The sequence below is a fragment of the Hemitrygon akajei genome, chromosome 11, assembly GCF_048418815.1.
Source record: "Hemitrygon akajei chromosome 11, sHemAka1.3, whole genome shotgun sequence".
In the NCBI taxonomy this organism is placed as follows: Eukaryota; Metazoa; Chordata; class Chondrichthyes; order Myliobatiformes; family Dasyatidae; genus Hemitrygon; species Hemitrygon akajei.
This window is the reverse complement of record NC_133134.1, coordinates 134,508,798-134,528,911: the sequence shown is the minus strand read 5'-3', so window position 1 is coordinate 134,528,911 and position 20,114 is coordinate 134,508,798. Positions and strand designations below refer to the sequence as shown.

At 41.3% G+C, this 20,114-nt stretch overlaps 1 protein-coding gene across 3 annotated transcripts in view; it reads right to left on the bottom strand.

The window, feature by feature from the left end:
* The window catches only part of rtel1 (regulator of telomere elongation helicase 1), a 169,053-nt gene extending 156,650 nt beyond the window's left edge, over positions 1-12,403 (bottom strand). For all 3 annotated transcript variants that reach the window (XM_073061710.1, XM_073061713.1, XM_073061712.1), the window contains exons 1-4: positions 12,316-12,403; positions 6,128-6,237; positions 4,626-4,821; positions 2,579-2,669 (exon numbers count right to left, since the gene is read on the bottom strand). In XM_073061710.1, coding sequence (XP_072917811.1) covers positions 2,579-2,669; positions 4,626-4,821; positions 6,128-6,229 — 389 coding nt within the window. In that variant the 5' untranslated portion in view covers positions 6,230-6,237; positions 12,316-12,403. The remainder of the gene's footprint in view (positions 1-2,578; positions 2,670-4,625; positions 4,822-6,127; positions 6,238-12,315) is intronic.
* Positions 12,404-20,114: the final 7,711 nt, after the last annotated feature.

Here is a 20,114-nt window from a genome sequence, read left to right as displayed (position 1 = left end):
ACATTTTGGTTTACAAATGGTTTCATAGGAATGCTCTACCTTCGGATTGCTCGAGAAACCTGTACCTAATCGTGCATGGCAACACTAGGAAATTTAATAAGCTCATGGTGAAGGATTATGATAAAACAGGAAAAAAAATTGGGCAGGGACAAGATATGGATCAACAAAGGAATTGTAGTTGATTTATAAAAGTTAGATTGCATGACTAATTTAATTGGATGTTATAATGGTTGATAAAGGAAGCTCTATGGAGTTGTTCATATTGATTTTAAGAAAGTAACAAAATACCATAGAAAAGGCAGTACAATTACACTGAGACACTTTCAACAGGTAGATCAATGTAGACTGAATAAAAGCTTGGCTTAAAGACAACAATGAGGCAAATGTTGGTCTTCCAGAGAAGGAAATGGTATGGAGGTCATTTAGAGTTAAAGCTAACAGCTTTATATATGAATGAATGTTATTAGAATACAGGGTAAACTTCCAAAATTGCCAATGATACCAAATTTTAGGTGATAATAGAACTAATTGACCGCAACAGGCCACGATAAAACTAGTAGAAGCAGCGGAGATGAGTCAAATGGAATTTAGTAGAGCGGTGCAAAGTGATACATTTTGGCAGTAGGAATGTGCAGAGGTAATCAAGATTTAATGACATAATTATAAAGTGCATTTAGAAACAGAGGGACCTGGTAGTTAATCTGAATAGATCCATAAAGGTGAAAGGAAATATTGGGAGAATAGCTAGTAAAGCACATAGGATCATGTTGCCCTCAGGTTATGACAGGACTCTGTTCAGATGAACTGTTTGCAACCCAAAACAGTTTGCAAGTTAGAACTGCAGCCAAGAAGTAATTTCCCAGATGGCAGAAGATGCCTGCAGCTCTACAGCAACCAGAAAATTCATCCCAGATCTCCAAAATGCTTGTTCACTTGTGTGGCTGCTGATACAGCACTGTGTAAAGGTCTCAGGCACATATATATATCTAGACAGAGTGCCTAAGACTTTTGCACAATACCGTATTTGTCAATGTGGAGTGGAAAGCGAGTTTGTAAATCTGGCGAGAGCAAAGCATGTTCAGGTATGGGGAGGATGCAGCAGTGAAGTGGTGTGGGGCTGGTGGTAGTGAAGGAACACCAGGGATGAGAGGTGGCATGGATGCAGACACACACCCAGCCCTGAGATACCAGGCCAGGTCATTTGACAATTGGTTTATTGATCACTAAAGAATGTCTCTCTGGTGCTTCATGCTCCCTCCACTCTTCCTTCCCCTTTTCCCAACAATTCCCCTCTTCCTGCCCCCTTTGTACTCTCAGTTAACAATAGAGACTCATACCGGAATAAGGTTTATCATCACTTGCATATTTCATGCAATAGATAAAATTACTACAGTACTATGCAAAAATTTTTGGCTATATCTATGTGCCTGAGGCTTCTGCACACTACTGTAGGTCAGGTACTCATAAGTAGTAAGGATATATAAAGGCCCAGCATGCAAAAACAGAGAAGTTTTGTTGAACTATTATAAAACTCTGGGTAGGCCATAACTAGAACACTGGATGTGAAGGTCCTTGAGTCAGTGCAGTGAGATTTAATAATTTTAAGGATGGAACAAAGGAGGTTGAGGACAATTTGACAAAGACCTAGAAGATAATGACAGCAACCCACACAATATGCTGGAGGAACTCAGCATGGCAGGCAGCATATGTGGAAATGATTAAATAGTTGATGTTTCAGGCTGAGGCCCCTCGTCAGGATTGAGCGATTGAGGTAAGGGAGATAAAGAAAATCTGTTTCCATTAGCTGACAGTATAGCAGTTAGGAGACATGGATAGGACAAGAGGTACAGGCGAAGTGCAATGAAGAACTTTTTATTGGAGAGTAGGTAATGATTTGGAATGCCATAACTATGAGAATGGTAGAAATGGGAATGATTAATGATTTCAAAAGGGAATAGGGTAGTCTCTTTTTTAAAGATGCAGGTTATACTTTATAAAAGGGACTAGTGATTCATTCTGCAGAGTTGGCAATGCTGAATGGTTCCACAATAACAAATTGAAGACTTACAGCATCAATCATACAAAAGGGAACTTCCTACTTAAGACTGTTCCTTTTATATTCATAATTGTGACTTTTAAAATGAACTCTGAAACTGTCTCATGAAAAATAGCTCAAAGTGTCCTGTAACTGAAAATCACCATTAATCCTCTAGATATACATTAATTACACTTTCAGCCCAGAAGTTTCATATAATGTATCTGTAAAATATTCAGTTCCACCAGACTTAACTGTTTTCTCTTTGAAACAACTATTATTTAATGAAGAGTATTCTGGTATGGCAAGGTATTTAAAAGTTTACATTTACAATTTCTGTAGTAAAGATGCTGTAGTGAAGTTAACACCGATTTCACCAAAAGATAATTGAATAAAGAATCTTTACATTCCATTTTCATAACACAAGTTTTAAGTTGGTAAAAATTAATCCACAATACTTTATCACCTTAGACATAATAGACAGAGCTAACATTTGAGAAAAAGGCAAATGCTAACTGAGCTGATGTGAAAGAGGTATCTCACCTATATGAGGTAGTTCTTAGCTCATTAATAACCTGAGTGAGCTGTGAATGAGTTCTTGAGGCATAAATGATCTTTGGAATATCACCATAACCTACGAAGGAGATATTATCAACAGAAAATTAACATCAAAAATGAAAATGATGCACCAACATATGATAGAATGCAAAATAATGTTTGTTTACATAGCAAAACAAGAACTATTGAAGCTTCTATATATGACAGTGTTACCCTGTCAAAACATGAGAGAAGCAGGTCTGTGATGCATTTTTTCTCCATTCTTTTAATAAAGCAAGATTGTGTTATATTATATTAATGGAAATTTAAGAATTATGGGGCTATTCATATAAATGTTGAAATGGCAACAGAGAGATTAAGTTCTCTGTACCGTACAAGTTCACTTATTGGCTTTGTATAGCATCAGAACCACAAACAGCAGAAGAATGGAATTATTAAAAATGTGCAAAGAAGGATAGCGTTACGTACAGATAAATTTCCCTGAATTTTAAGCAAAGAAGTTGTTTATCCAACCCTTTACATGCCCTAAAATCTGGCTTGCACACTGAACAATGAATAATAGCTGTTTTAGAATGGGGGAGGGAGGAGCTTAAATCCTCAATTAAGCTGATGTGTTTTGCACAAGGAAGAAAGGCAATTTAAAGGAATCAGTAACATGCAATGTTAATCTGTAAAGATAAAAGAGACCAGTAATATCAGCAATATCAGATGTGAATTTCAAACCCCCAGGACAAAAATATCATTTACAATAAAAAAAATATAGAAAATGCTTGAAATACTCTTTTCTCTTTTTATTGCACATCTGCAATCTTTTGTTTTACTTTTTGGATTTTGCTACCCCCCCTCCCACCCAAATACTTGAGTAAATATGTATTATTTTAGTGGCTAAGAAAGTTAAAATTAACTCCGTCTTTATTATGATTTACCATGATTATGGTAATACCCATTAAAGACATGTGACTTTCTGCTACCTTATGCAAGTGGTGTTTATTTGTGGATGCATTGGATGCCGAGTTCTAGTGGACCATTTAAGTTACTTGAGAATTAATGCACCTGCCATCTTCTACATAACTCTGTATGGCAGTCCTTCAAAATTAGTTATTTTTCTTTTCAAACTCAATGACTCATGGAATAGAATAGAATCATAGAAAGTTGAGCCAAGGAAAGAACTCATTTGCAGTCACCCTACTTTCCAGCTTTTGCTGAGTTTTTTTACTGAGGTAAAAATGAAATACTAAAAGTCGGAAGTAAAACTGCAAACACTGGATATGCTCAGCTGGTCAGTGATATTGAGTACTTGTACCCCCTTTTTGTTTTATTATGTTATCAGCAGGTTGAAATGTACTTAATTCAGCCAATATTCAGTAAGATATTTTCTGAGTGAGGTCAGCTTAACTTTGAATTCTGCAGCTGCGCACTGAAACACAGAAAGCAGATTAAGCTGAAGATGAGCAGCCAGTGCATCTGATCCTCTGAGCCACTTACTGCCGAGTCCAACGGCAGATACACAAAAGCACCTAAATTCATCTTAGCCTGGTGGCTTTGCTTATGCAAAAAGATCACCAACTTTTATTGCAAGGGTACATGCCTTATATTTTTTGTTTGAAGCAGAGATTTAGGATCCAATGCCTGAGGACACAAACTTGCTCCACAAACTTGTAGCTCCATTTTCAAATTACAAAATGACTGCTGAGATTTTCTATCAGGATTGACACAACAGTTGTAACTCTGATGGCCATCACAATGTAATATACTTACTCCAAAAGTTCATCAAAAGGGGATTTTAATTACATTTGATAGAACAAGTAAGTGGCAGTGATGGCAGCACTGATACTGGTGTACTATTGTAAGGAAATAAAGGAAAAAATAAAGACAGGATTGCAATTTCAGCTCTGACCACATTTTTTGTTGAAAAATGCACATTAATAGACGTCATGTGATAAATTTCACTTTGGTTCTTCAATGAGGCACCTATAATGTGCAACTAATATAACAGATGGATGAAAGGAAGCAAGGTAAAAGTTGATCATACCCAAGTCGGCATCTACAGATCCACTGCCCCACGAAGATAGAGGCCTGTTACTAAAAAGTTCATCACCATTTAATTTCTGGGCTATTTTATTTGCTGAAATGCTGTCTCTTAAATGTTGCCTCCAGGCCAGAGAAGCACACAAAAGACAAAGTGTTTTTCCTGTCCCTGTAGGGCTTTCCAGAACTCCATTCACCTTCTGTAAAATAAAAACAGAATATATAATCTTCCATTACATTGTTCCACGACCTCCAAACAATCTTCACTAAGAGATACACAACAATCTGTGAAACTAATTTATTGAGAGAAACCTCCATATACAGCAGATCACCTTTAGACTGGTAGTTTCTGCCCTTTACTCAGCCAACAAAATTGAACCCCCCCCCCCCCCAAATGCATTTATACACCGTAGTGTAGCAGTTAGCACATGCTATTACGGCTGGGGGAGGGGGTGGAGTTGAAGATTGGAGTTCAATTTGTGCGCCGTCTATAAGGAGTTTGTACATTTTCCTCACGACTGCTGGGTTTTCTCCCGGTGCTCCGGGTTCTTCCCACAATCCAAAATGTAACAGTTAGTAGGGTAAGTGATTCTTGTAAATTGTCCTGTGATTACGCTAGTGTTAAATAGGTGGGTTGCTGGATGGCGTAGCTTGTTGGCCCTGATCGTCCTGTTCCGTGCTGTATCTCTAAATAAATAAATGAAGTATGAAGCAGAAATATTGTACGCTAGTTCTTATTTCAGGCTGAAATAGGTACAATATTACCTATGACCGGCCACAGTGATGATGGAAAACATCAGAGCCATGAGCACCAACTTTAATGGGAAATGTCTTGCACACAATGCAATGCTCTTTGTGTATGTACTTACTTAAAAGGTACTTCCACAATTCAGTATAAAACTGTCCAGATTATGAACAGCTGGTCCACTAATGCTCTTTGCCCTTGGGCTGCGACTGTTAACTTGAAGAAGTCATTATGACCGATTGCACAGACATTAAAATATGGCGCTAATTAAAACTGGTTTTTAATTCTGTGCCCTATCACCCTTCACAAATGGCAAATGTAGTACCAGGTACTACATAACTAGACTAACTTCAATTACATGATATATTAAATTATGTGAAACACTATTATAGGTTCTCATATACACCCAGGACCAGACCTAACAAACCAACATGATCACTTTTAATCCTCAGTGCCGCATTGGATCCAGAGTAACAATTACCTTGTTCTCCTTACACCTGCGTACATGAAATGACATTAAACAATCTTAAATCTATTTATCAGATAGATATTAAGTTTGTCAGGAGACAGGTGGGAGGAAAATCATTTTTATGATTTGACATACTGCAATACCTATTTATTCACTAAAATTTAACAGTACCTTAGTTTCACTGAATGAACAAACCACAATGCATCGTGCTTGAAGATATGTTTTAATACTCGAAGGAAAACAGTAAAAACATTGCTGAATGATATGTAATACAGTATATATAGCTTATTACCTTTTGTAGGCATTCTATCACCTTGGACATATAATCTTCCTGGCATTTATAGGGAATATATGGAAAATCTATACTAATCCCATCAAGTTGGATTTGGGGCATCTTGGTTACTAAAAGAGAATAAACGTAAACAAAATGCAGAGTGTTATTAAGGTTCCCTCTTTCAGCTTTCCAAATTTACTCCATGGTAATAGTGTTCAATTTTTTTTTGATTAAAAGCAAATTCTGTTCACTGTCTCAACTGGTGAAATAAACAAAGTAAGTTATGGTAAGGTCAGAAGCATATTAAAACATATGATAATAAACAGCAGTGACATTCCACAACTTTTCAACTCCAACGTAACTGTTGTGTGACATCTGTACTCATAGGATCTTGAATGTATTCCAAAACAAGCAAACTTATACTTCAACTACATTACTATAAGGCATAATAACAGTGCACTGCTGAACATATTCCAATGATCATTTACATGAGAAAGTCTGCAGACACTGGAAATCCAAAGCAACACATTCAAAACGCTGGAGGAGCTTGGCAGGTCATGCAGCATCTATGGAAAGGAGTAAACAGTCCCTATGTTTCATTGCCAAAATATTCTGTAACTATGGATCACCTCCGCAAAAAACTGGTTAAATGTTCTCAATCATACATTTGTATTCACAAACAATTATGAAACCAGGAACTTTTGTATTATAGAATAGCAAAGTAGCTTTAGCAAGTAAAGAGGCCTTTTGGCCTGTCAAATCCATACTGACTCTATGTTTGAGCAATCTATCCTTTTGTCCTTAAATCCAAGGTTCAAAGTACATTTATTATCAAATATGTATAAATTATACAACCTTGAGATTCATCTGCTTCCAGGCAGCCACAAGAAACCCGAAGGAACCCAATATAGTAAAAAGACCAACACCCAATGCGCAGAGAGGAAAAAAAAACAAATCATGCAAACAATAAAGCAAGCACCAGCATTCAGAAAGAAATTGAACCCATAAACCAGAAGCCTGGAGCAGCTAAAGTAAGTCCATATCCTCATTCTCAGTTCATCACACAGTAGGGCAAATCGTGACGAAGCTCACCAGCACTAAGCCTGGAGAAAGGGAAGCACGACACAGTCTCAGCGCTGAGGAGAGCGGATTAAAATGTCGCTGAGCGGAACTAGCCCCAGCCCTCGCCTCCGATCCCTACACCCTGACTTTTCAGTCCATCTGGACATGGCATCAGAATCAGGTTTATTATCACCGGCATGTGTCTTGAAATTTGTTAACTTAGCAGCAGCAGTTCAATGCAATATATAATCCAGCAGAGAGAGAAAAAATAAAAAATTAAACATAATAATAAATAAACAAGTAAATTATGTATATTGAATAGATTTTTAATAATGTGCAAAAACAGAAATACTGTATATTTTTTTAAAAAGTGAGGTAGTGCCCAAAGCTTCAATGTCCATTTAGGAATCGATGGCAGAGGGGAAGAAGCTGTTCCTGAATTGCTGAGTGTGTGCCTTCAGGCTTCTGCACCCCCTGCCTGATGGTAACAGTGAGAAAAGGGCATGCCCTGGGTGCTGGAGGTCCTTAATAATGGACGCTGCCTTTCTGAGACACCGCTCCCTAAAGATGTCCTGGGTACTTTGTAGGCTAGTAACCAAAATGGAGCTGACTAAATTTACAACCTTCTGCAGCTTCTTTCGGTCGTGAGCAGTAGCCCCTCCATACCAGACAGTGATGGCATTTAAGCTGTCCAAGCACTAGGACCCGAAACCTGTAATATGCTCTGTGCTGGCCTGTACTTGATGTTTCCAAATCTGCCCAGCGCTTAGATGGATCCAACCTCACTCCTGATTTAGATGGATGGGTTCAGGAAGAACTCTGCCCCAACTTTGTCAACTCCGCTTGCTCCAACTCCGGCTGTGACTTCAACTCGAACATGCCTTAACTACGCTCTGATTCTGTCTCGCACCCACATGCCTCGACCCTCGGATCAATCTCGCCTTTTCATTGTGGTGATTGGTTACAACAATTTTTTCCACATAAAAAGCGTTATTAATAGGGTATTTAGTTGTACTTCTTGCTTTGAAAACCACCAGTAAGCTTTCGCCCACCTTCAGTAGCATCATTGTAAACCTGCAGATTCTTTCCTTTCAGATAATTACGAAGTTCTCTTTTAAACATTGCAAATAAGTCTGTTTCTGCCTACTATGAAACCCTAAATGTTTCAGGAGCAGCTTCTTCCCCTCCACCATCAGAATTCTGGATGGACAATGAATCCAGGAATACTATCTCACTATTTTTTCTCTCTTTTTTCACCACTTGCTTAACCTTTTTTAATATATGCTTTCTATTGTAATTTAGTTTTTTTATTACGTATTGCAATATACAGCTGCTGCAAAACAACAAATTTCACAAAATATGAAGTCAAATTAAATCTGATTTTGATAAAGACTGACAGAAACTGCTTTACAAAAGTGAAAATGTCACTTTTCATTCATTTATCAGTTACCTTCATTTTAAATTCTCATCCTCTTCTGCCATTGGGAACTGGCTCCATCTAATTTACATATGGCCTGTCATATCTCTGTTCACATGAAGTCCTAAAGCGCAGAATCATTTGAATAAATCTCTTCAGCCACCCCTCTCACGCCTTCACCTTTTTCTGATAGTGTGGCACTCAGAACTGGATCCCATATACTATATCAAAGTTTTACAAAGGTTCATCATGACCTCCCAGCTATTGTGTATGATACCAATGAATAAAGACAAGGATCTTATCTGTTCTGTTAACCACTTTATCAATCTGTCCTGCAACTTTCAATGAACAATGCAGATGAAATCTCAAGATATTCTACCTGTATCCCTCTTCATGTCAAGTCAAGTCACATTTTATTGTTATTTCGACCATAACTGCTGGTACAGTACATAGTAAAAATGAGACGACGTTTTTCAGGACCATGGTGTTACATGACACAATAGAAAAAGTAGACTGAACTACGTAAAAAACAACACAGGAAAAAAATACTACACTAGACTACAGAACTACCCAGTACTGCATAAAGTGCACAAAACAGTGCAGGCATTACAATAAATAATAAACAAGACAATCGGGGGGGGGGGGGGGGGGGGTCTCATTCTCCCTACCAAACTGTGACAATGTACATTTCTCAGCATTAATTTTCATCTCAGCTACCCATCCCATCTATTAGCAAGTCAATTATGACACACCTAACAGTTCACTATGCCAAGTTTTATATCATCTGCAACTTGTAAACAATGTCCTGTACACCCAAGTCATCATATACACCTGCGTCTGTTGCAATGTCAAACTTTGAAACTTTGACGATTCAATTTTGTTTATACACTGGAAAGGATACTTGCCTTCTCTTACGTGTCTAAATTGTGCAACATACAATGTTTTGGAAAGAGTTCAGTGCGTTACTCATAATAACTTGTGATCATTGATAAATTTCTACCCTTTAGAATTGTTAACAGAGAAATGGACCTTGGAGCAACTGAACTTGTCTTTTGTTAAAATTGCCCTTAGCCCTGGTATTCTGATCACCTCTTTCTACATTCTACCTGTACTGAATCTAATTTGCCATTTCTTATCTGTTCTATGAGCATACCTAAAGTGCTACAGATTGGTGCTAACAGTAAAATTTATATTCTAGTCAATCCATCTCCACAAAATACCATCTGCTTTATGTTGTCAATGCCATGTCAGAATCAGGTTTATTATCATTGACTCAGATGATGTGAAATCTGTCTATTTGTGGCTTTAGTACAGTGACATGGGAGCACAGTGATTGGCGCAACGCTATCATAGCTTGGGGCATTCCAAAGTTTGGAGTTTAATTCCAGCACCAACTGTAAGGAGTTTTTACACTGTTATTGGTCCCTGTACATTGTCCCATGATTGGGCTACGGTTAAGTAGGTGGATTGTTGGGTGGTGATGCCTGTTGGACTGGAAGGGCCTGTTCCGTGCTGTTTCTCTCAATAAATAAAAATAAAAGGACATAGCTACCACACATTGCAAAGGTAGTGCTCACAGACTATTCTGAAATCTGATAGCAGAGGGAAAGAAACTATTTCTGAATTACTGAGTGCAGGTCTTCAGTAGGAACACGTTCCAGACGCTGAGGTCCCTCAGTGATAAATGCTGCGTTCCTGAGGCACTGCCTCTTGAAGAGGTCCTCAATAGTGGGGAGGGTTGTGCCCATGACGGAGCAGGTTGAGTCTATAGCCCTCTGCAGCCTTTTGTAACCCTGTGCATTGGAGGATAGGTCACTCAGCAGGTCAGGCAGCATCCGTGGAAACGAACAGTCAACGTTTCGGGCCTGATGAAGGATCTCGGCCAGAAACGTTGACTGCTCGTTTCCATGGATGCTGCCCAACCTGCTGAGTTCCTCCAACGTGTTGTACGTGTTGCTTTGACCCCAGCATCTGCAGTGTACTTTGTGTTTATGCAGTCACTCAGAACGTCTACATCATTATGGTTCAAACTGTTATTCCAGTCGAGATTCAAGCATCACTTTCTGGAAGTATGAGAACAGCAGTTCATGGACAGGTATGAGACCGAGACTTGGAACTCACAGTGAATGAGAGGACAAGAGAATTGGAAATGGGGCGCTCAGCACTGTTCCCCTCAAATTTGTAAAAACCAGTGTGCACAAAAATCTTGTGCCGTGCACTTTTTGCCCAGTAACAAGATGTGTGCAATGAATAATTCTTCAATAAAAACAGTACAAATAAGCCAGTTCTAAAATCTGCAGACAATTCATTGCAAACTCCACTTTGACAACACCATCCACATGAAAAACTGGAAAAGGAAATGTGATTGTGTACGATTGTTAAATATACTTAACATGTCAACAAGGTAAAGGGTGACAATCTTTTGTGCGCAGTTTAAATTCCTGTGTGCTAGTAGCAAAAGATGTGCTTGCGCGCACACCTTAGAGGGAATATTGGCACTCAGGCAGTAGGAGTGAAGGATCACAAGGGATAATAGTTTCATTGGGAAGAGAAAACTAGAGAAAGTTGTAGTACTCAACATTTCCTAAAGAACCTGGATCAGAATGAAGGCAATGGACAATGAAAGAGGTCTTGAGAGCCACAAGAATTATGCTCCAGCTTGCTGGTTTTGTCAAATCTTTCTGTTACGATCAATGTTTTCAAATGTCCAGTTATGCATTTCATTGATCTGTTCGTTACATTCCAGAGATCAGATTACTTTGACTGGTGACACAAATTTCAATCTAGGTAATGTATGCTTTCCATGAGACACAGTAAGACTTCCTCCCTTTCCCACCAAAGTGACTCAGTATTGATGAAAAAGTTGTCTCTTGTTGACTCAGTTGTCTCTAGCACTCATATATCTCATTCTTTCTCACCAGACATCTTGTGACATAGCCTTATCTTGGCAACAAAGGTGATGACCACATTTCCATTCCCCCACTGCAGCAACTCCCCTTTGCCCTCAGCATTGTGTCCTAAGAAAAACTATTTCACAATCTTCAATATCTTTTCCATACTTAATGGCATTTTACACACTCCCTCAAAAGGACATATTAGAGGAGTTGCTCTTCTACTCACTCAAAAAAAAACTCACATTACACTGTTCTCAATTCCATCCCTCCCAATGGCTTCTAATAATATCACTTGCTCACAGAAGCATCTCCAGTCATTCCACGTACAGTCTAAATGTTTGTGGACACACACATTTCCAGCTCATCTCCATATCCACATCATCACTATTATTACAGGCCTGCTTCTTTATCCTCACACTAACTACTGCCTTTCTTCTACAGGAGCAAGATCCCACACTCACAGGAGCTTCCATGTGCTTTCAGTAAAGGAAGCATTATTTGAAGGTAAACAAGACTCATTGACAGTGGCAACAATGCAGAAGTCATGCATCTTAATTTTAAAAGAATTACATACACACTCAATATACTGAAAAAGCAAATTCAGCAATGCAAGTACATGGCATAAATGGAATGTAATCAACACAGGTTTCACGCACATTAAGAATTTGCTGCTGAATTAAAAGTGCCACTAATTTGAAATTCACAAATTTACCCTGGGGAGGATCTGCGCTACACCTGCAAAAAAAATTGCTCATTAAACTTCTCAAAAGTCATCACTGGTAAAGACGGAGGGGCAACGCTAACAGCGCAAGTCTCATTAAGGAGCGACTAACCTCAATTTCAAATTGAATCTCCGGCTCCGCGGCCCAAATCGGCGCGCTGGACCAACGGAAAGCATTCGCCGCCTTGAGCGCCCCCTACTGGATCGGCAGGCGTGCTCCTGCAGTCCTCCCAATATATGGATCGGTCCACTCCAGCGGTCCTCCCAGGTCGCCGCTGCCTTCAGCGCCCCCAGTCGACTGTTTCGCTTACTCTGAGCTGCGAGTTAAACATCACGCTGCTGGCAGTTCTCTTCTCCGTTTATTGTATAATTAAATAAGTATTTCAAATAGAGAACAAGAGAAAGAAAAATAATAGTGCTTGTGAGGTAGTGTACATGGGTTGTCCATTCAGAAATCTGTTGGTAGAGGGGAGGAACTGTTCCTAAAACGTTGAGTGTGTGTCTTCAGGCTGCTGAACCTCTGAAGAGAAAAGGTCCTGGGTGACGGGCGTACTTAAAGACAGACATCACCATTTGAAGATGACCTCTATGCTGGGGACGCTAGTGACCATGATGGAGCTGGCGGAGTTTGCAACTTGCTGCAGCTTTTTCCAGTTCTGTGCAGTGGCCCCTCCATACCAGACGGTGATGTAACCAGTCAGAATGCTCTCCATGGTACATCTATAGAAATTTGCCAAAGACTTTGGTGACATACTAAGTCGCCTAAAACTCCTAATGAAATATAGCCACTGGTGTGCCTTCTTTGTAATTGCATTAATATGTTGAGCCCAGGATAGATCTTCAGAAATGTTGACAACTAGGAGCTTGAAATTGCTCACCCTTTAGAACATAAAATACTGAAATCTATTAATCTTTACTCTTTCACAGGGCTCATCCTCTTGCTCTTCACATACTTGTAGAATGCCTTGGGGGTTTCCTTAATCCTGCTCACTAAGGCCTTCTCATGACCTCTTTTAGCTCTTTCATTCTTGAGCTCTTTCCTGGAACTCTTGTAATTTTCTACAGCTCTAACAGTACCTTGTTTCTTGAACCTTTCATAAGCTTTTCTTATTAACTAGATTTTCTACATCCTTTATACACCATGGTTCTTTTACCCTACCATCCTCTCCCTGTCTCTGTGGAACAATATATGCAGAATGCCTGAACATTTGCTACATTTCTGCCATGCATTTCCCTGAGAACATCTGTTCCCAATTTATGCTCCCAAGTTCCTGCCTAATAGCATCCTATTTCCCACTACCCCAATTAAATATTTTTTCCAAATTTTCTGCTACTATCCCTCTCCGGCACTATTGTAAAGGAGATAGAGTTGTGATCACTACCTCCAGAATGCTCTCCCACTGAGAGATCTGACACCTGACCAGATTCATTTCCCAACACCAGCTCATGTACAGCCTCTCCTCTAGTTGGCTTATCTATATATTGCATCAGGAAGCCTTCCTGAACACACCTAACAAACCCCTTGCTCTAAGGAGATGCTAGTCAATATTAGGAAAGTTAAAATCACCAATCACAACAACCCTGTTATTATCGCAGCTTTCCAGAATCTGCCTCGCTATCTGCTCCTCGATGTCTCTGTTACTATTGGGGGGTTCTATAAAAAAATCCACATTCGAGTTATTGCCCCTTCCTGTTTCTGAACTTACACCCACAATGAATCAGTAGACAATCCTTCCATGACTTCCTTCTTTTCTGCAGCCGTGATACTATCCCTAACTAGCAACGTCACTCCCCCACCTCTTTTCCCTCCTTCCCTGTCCTTTTTGAAACATCTAAAGCCCAGCACACCCAGCAGCCATTCCTGCTTCTGAGACAACAATGGTTCTGTAATGGCCCTATCCGCTGCCGATTCCTCCAGGAGGACTTCTCCTTCCTGAAGTCCGCAATCAATTCCTTGTTCTTGCTGATGAGTGAAATGTTGTTGAGGTAATGCCATCAACCAGCTGATCTATCTCTTGTACATCTCCTTGTTGCCTTCTTTTACTGGCATTAATTGGACGTCTACTGGTACTAATTGTGAATTAGCTATTTTGCTCCACTCCATATGGGAACAGGGAACAGAAATGGAAATGAAAAATCACTTTCCTTTTAACAATCACAATACCCAAGAATTAATAAAGTTCAAAATAAATGTATTATTAAAGTACATATACATTACCATATACAATGCCGAGATTCATTTTCTTGTGGGCTATCACAGTAAATAGAAGAAGCACAATAGAATCAGTGAAAGATCACACCCAACAGGGCAGACAATAACCATGCACAACAAAACTGAACTGTGTAAATACAAAGAGAGAGAGAGAGATAAAATATATATATATAAAGAACATGAGATTAAGGAGTCCTTGAAAGTGAGTCCATAGGTTGTGGGAACATTTCAATGTCAGGGCAAGTGAAGCTGAGTGAAGTTATCCGCTCTGGTTCAAGAGAGTGATGGTTGAGGTATGATAACTGTTCCTGAAAGTGATGGTGCAGGTCCTGTCCCTTCCTCCTGATAGCAGCAGTGCAAAGAGGTCATGGCCTAGATGGTGGGGGCCCATAATGGTGGATGCTGATTTTGTGCAGTGGTGCTCCATGTAGATGTGCTCAATGTTGGGGAGGGCTTTATCTGTGAAGGACTGGCCTGTATCCACTACTTTTTATAGGCTTTTCAGGACAAGGGCATTGGAATTTCCACCTTCTATAGTTAATGAGACAACCAGTCAATATAGTCTCCACCACACATCTATAAAAGTTTGTCAAAGTTTTAGATGACATTCAGAATCTTCACAAATTTCTAACAAAGTTAGAAGTAAACATAAATATAATATATTTAACTGCCGTGCTTTCTTCATAACGGCACTAAATGCAGGAACTAGGATTGATCCTCTGAAATGAAAACACCAAGGAATTTAAAGTCGCTGACCATTTCCACCTCTGATCCCCTAATGTAACAGCATCATGCTAGCACTACCAGTGAGCACATTATGTCTGGTTCCACCACGGTAGTTTATTTTGCCTGTCTTGTGGTGATGGCAAATCAGCATAGGAGGGAGATTGAAAATCTGGCTGAGTGGTGCCACAACAACAGCCTCTTACTCAATATCAGTAAGACCAAGGAGGTGAGTATTGACTACAGGAGGAGGAAACCAGAGATCCATGAGCTAAGCCCCACTGGGGGATCAGAGGTGGAGAGGGTGAGCAACTTCATATTCCTCAATATTATAATTTGAGTGGATCTATCCTGGGCCCAGAATGCTAGTGCAATTATAAAGAAAGCATGGCAGCACTTCTACTTCCTCAGAAATTTGCAAACATTTGACATGATATCTAAACTTTGATGGACTTCTGTAGATGTGTAGTGGAGAGTATATTGACTGGCTGCATCACAGCCTGGTATGGAAACACCAATGCCATTGAATGAAAGTAATGGATACAGTCCAGTCATTCATGGGTTAAGCCCTCCCCACCATTGAGCATATCTACACGGAGTGTTGTTGCAGGAAAGCAGCTTCCATCACTGGGACCCCCAACACTCAGGTTGTGGTTTCTTCTCACTGTTGCCATCAAGAAGGTGACACAGGAGCCTGAGGATGCATACCACCAGGTTCAGGAACAATTATTACTTCTCATCCATCAGGCTCCCGGGCCAGAGGGGATAACTTCCCTCAATTTCACTCTCCCCTATCACTGAACTGTTCACACAACCTATGGACTTACTTTCAATGACTCTTCATCTCATGTTATAGATATTTATTGTTTATTTATTTATTGCTTTTTTTTTTATTTGAACAGCTTGATGTCTTTTGCACATTGGATGTTTGCTCATCCTGTTGTGTGCAGGCTTTCATTGATTCTATTGTGTTTCTTGGATTTATTGAGTATGCCCGCAAGAAAATGAATCTCAGGGTTGTATACAGTTTCTATACACTTCCCCTTGGAGGTTTTCAAGTTTTATTGTTTTACAGCATTGAATCACAGTGGATTTAATTTGGCTTTTTTTGACACTGACCAACAGAAAAAGACCCTTTCATGTCAAAGTGAAAACTGGTCTCTACAAAGTGATCTAAATTAATTACAAGTGTAGTGCCCTGTTTCACATCTTTACTGTTCTGCTGTAGGTATTTCGCTTAGCAGCTCTGTAAGAGCTGTTTGTTCTGCTTTCAGGCTGTTTCAGTTATTGTTGAAAATAAGGGATGATGGGGAATGTGTGCCATCCATTTAGAGGGAGGTTTTTCTTGGTGATGCTGGGGAGACCCAGTCGTAGCATACAATCCGGTGGGAGACTCGTTTGTTTGAGATGGGTTGCGAGCGACGTTCGGAAGGTGGTGTGTGCTTTCATGTTGACCGAGGACCCAGCAAGTGAGTGATAGAGAGTTCAAGATGAGCACCAACTTGTGCATATTTCTGTTTAATTAAAATGAGCCCTTTTCTTTTTGTTATTCTTTACTAACCCTTTAGGTAAGATTCATAAATATAATTCCTCTAATGGTATGCAGTGTACTCTCTGTTATTTTGTGGCATTAATATGTAACAGGGTAGCGAATTACACAGCATCCACAGAAACTGAGGGTCAGGGCAGGGGTTGGCTCATGCCTCAATTTCACACATTTGGCAGGGCCGGAGATTGTCTTCCTTAGACTTACACTGCTGAGGAAACCGAAGTGTTTCATTGTGGGGGTATCGATTTTGTTGGATGCTGTGTGATTGCCCTGATCATTGATCCAGTGGATTGTGTGTTTAAGTCTGTTGTTAAACTATTGTTCGGTAAAGTGATTACAATACATGGTTACGGATGCTGCAGGGATGGAGTGGAGATTTGATGAAATGGCGGGCAAAAACTTTGTTCTAGTTCAGACTAGCACTAACGTAACGGCAGTGGAACTGCCCGGTACTATTAGGGCCCCCGGGAGGGGGGGCTATGGGCTGCCCATACTTTCCGAGAGGAGGGAAGTGAAGATGAGCATGCAGAATCGAAACCCGAGTTTCCCGTAGCTGGGGGCGGAGACTTTAAAGACAAGTTGCTCTCGTTTATGCGGAGTGAGGGGAAGGAGTTGTCTGATGTAGAAGGTGTAGTGGGTCCTCCAGCAAGAACTGAGCATTCTGAGTTGGTAGCGGCCCTTACCTCCCTGCTGAATAAATGGCAAAATACTCAGGTTCAAAGTCCCAGCTATCGTAGGCTCAGCCTGTTCTCAGGAACGAAGCCCACCCCTAAAGGGGAAGAGGAGTATGAGACTTGGGCAGAGCAGACCTCTCTTTTGATGGATGAGGGGCAGTTCTCTGTTGATGAAAAGACAGTGATTGGTTGAAAGTTTAAAGGGGCCAGCTGTTGACATAGTGAGATCTGGAAAGATGCAGAACCCCTTTGCTACCTCTGTGGCCTACATGCAAGCGCTAGAGAAGATGTTTGGTGCAACGGGAAGCCCATTGGAGCTTATGACAGGGTTTCAGAACATATTTCAGGAGAAGGAGACAAAGCTTTCTGACTACATTTTTCGGGTAGAGAGGCAACTAAATTGCTTGCGGCGTAGAGGGTCCATTCAAATGGCTGCGGTGAATCAGTTATGAATGGACCAAGTAGCAAAAGGTGCCCATTCACCGGACCTGATCACTTGGGGTCTCCAAATGTCTTGTAAGGCGTGCTCCCCTCCCTCGCTTGTCAAGCTGATCAGAGGAGTAAGAGAGGACGGGAATGTGATGGGGGCGCAGGATGCCTCTGTCCTCGGGGTACAGTCCTCAGTAGTGGTCCCCTTGGCTGAGGTAACCATTGATAACCCTCCCCGGGGAAAGGTGAAGGAGCTTGTGGCAGAGTTTAGGACTAAAATGTTGTTATCAGTGGATGCAGACCCTCGTACGATAGAGCTGATAGGAGAGTGGACCCCCTAAGGGGACGACTATGCCGAGGGCTGCTAGTGGCCGGGGTCCCGCAAGCAGGGGTACGGCCATTATTGTCTGTTATAACTGTGGTGAAGAGGGACACTTCAGGCGTGAGTGTGAATAATGGGAAACCCCTCGGAGAGTGAGCCCCCGGGTACCTAAGTGGAGAGAATCAGTGAGGGAACAGCCTGGCATCTCATGGGGAACACGTTTCCAGCAATATATCTAGAAACACCTAAAGCAAAAACCCTTATTCCTGAAGGCTTAGTGGGGCCACGTTCTAGTGAATCGCTACGGATTGAGGGTTTTATGCTAGAACCATACTTGACACTGGTTCTCAGGTTACTCTGCTGTACCATTAGTTTTACAACTGGTATTTGACGCATTTTTCATTGGCGCCACTCAGTGCGCTAGAGATCTGGGGTCTTAGTACAGACGACTATCCATAAGATGGTTACTTATCATTGAAGCTGGAGTTTTCGGAGGCAGAAGTGGGAGTAGCTGAGGTCCTTGATACATTAGTGCTAGTTTGTCCGGACCTGGTTGAAAGGGACAAAGTTTCAGTTCTCTTGGGACATAAGAAGCTAGTGGGAGCCTGCAAGGAGAAAGTTGGAGAGAGCTTTCTGAAAACATTTTCCATTCACTCTATGTTCCAAGCTGCTTTTGAGGAAGTGCCTCGCCACACTGGGCTGGATGATGAGCATAAATGAGGGACTGTGTGGTTCACCCAGTCAAAACCAGTCGGGTTACAGCCTGGGGAAGTAGTGAGAGTGATGGGAAGCCTCAAATTTCCCAGAATGCCTGAGGCCGAAGCCCTCATTGGATGCTCTGGAAGATCACGAAGAGGAGTCATGCTTACTTGGAAGGTATACTGGTGAGGCCTAAACTGTAGAAGCCCTTCGTTGTACAGGTGACCAGGATGACAGTGAGGGTCAGGAACACTTCAGAACAGGAGGTCACCCTTAGGCAGAAGATGCCAATGGCACACTCCTTCCCGGTGGTGGAGTGTCCCTTTGAGATGAGCTGGAGAGAAACTCTCTCTGAAAAGAGGACAAATGACTGCCGAGTCATTCAACTTTGGGGACTCCCCAGTACCCAGAGGTTGGAAGAAGAGGTTGATAGAGAAAGTGTTGAAGCTGGAAGATGTCTTTTCTACTGATGAGTTTGATGTGGGTTGTCGCACCATCCGGGTGACAGAGGACACCCCGTTCAGTGAAAGGTCGCAGCGACTGGCACCTGCAGAGGTGGAGGATGTTCAGCAGCATCTGTGGAAGTTGAAGGAAGCTGGGATCACCTCTGAGTCCAGAAGCCCTTACGCGTCTCCAATAGTAGTAGCCAGGAAGAAGAATGGGAAGGTACAGACGTGGGTGGATTATTGGACTCTGAACAGGCGTACAGTCCCTGACCAGTAGACAGTGCCGAGAATCGAGGATGCGATGGCCTGCCTGAATGGTGAAACATGGTTCAGTGTGCTGGACTTGACGAGTGGGTATTACTAGATACCCATGAGTGAGGCTGATAAAGAGAAGACTTATTTCAAGCATGTGTCTGATATGAGAAGGGAGCTGAAAAAGGCTTATGAGTTATCTGAGGTCTTGGCTGCCAAGCAGAACCAAGGCAATAAGAGGAAGTATGAGCAAAAAGTTACGTTCTCCCACCTCATGCCTGGTGACCGAGTCCTCATAAAGAATTTGGGGGTACCTGAGAGGCCTTAGTTGGCTGACTGTTGGGTGGCTACGCCCTATGTAGTGAAGAGTCAGATGCCAAATGTATCAGTTTTCCGGGTGAAACCAGAAGACGGGAATGGGCCTGTCCAGATTCCACATCGGAACCACCTTCTACCTCTGGGACAAGAAGTGTGTGTTGACCCCAGAGCCTGACCTGGACTGTACACCTAGTAAGAGGATTCTGTGGTGACATGGAGAGACGGAAAGATCAGCAGAAGGGAAGATGATACTGGCCCCTGCCCCTGAATGGGTTATGGATTCGAAA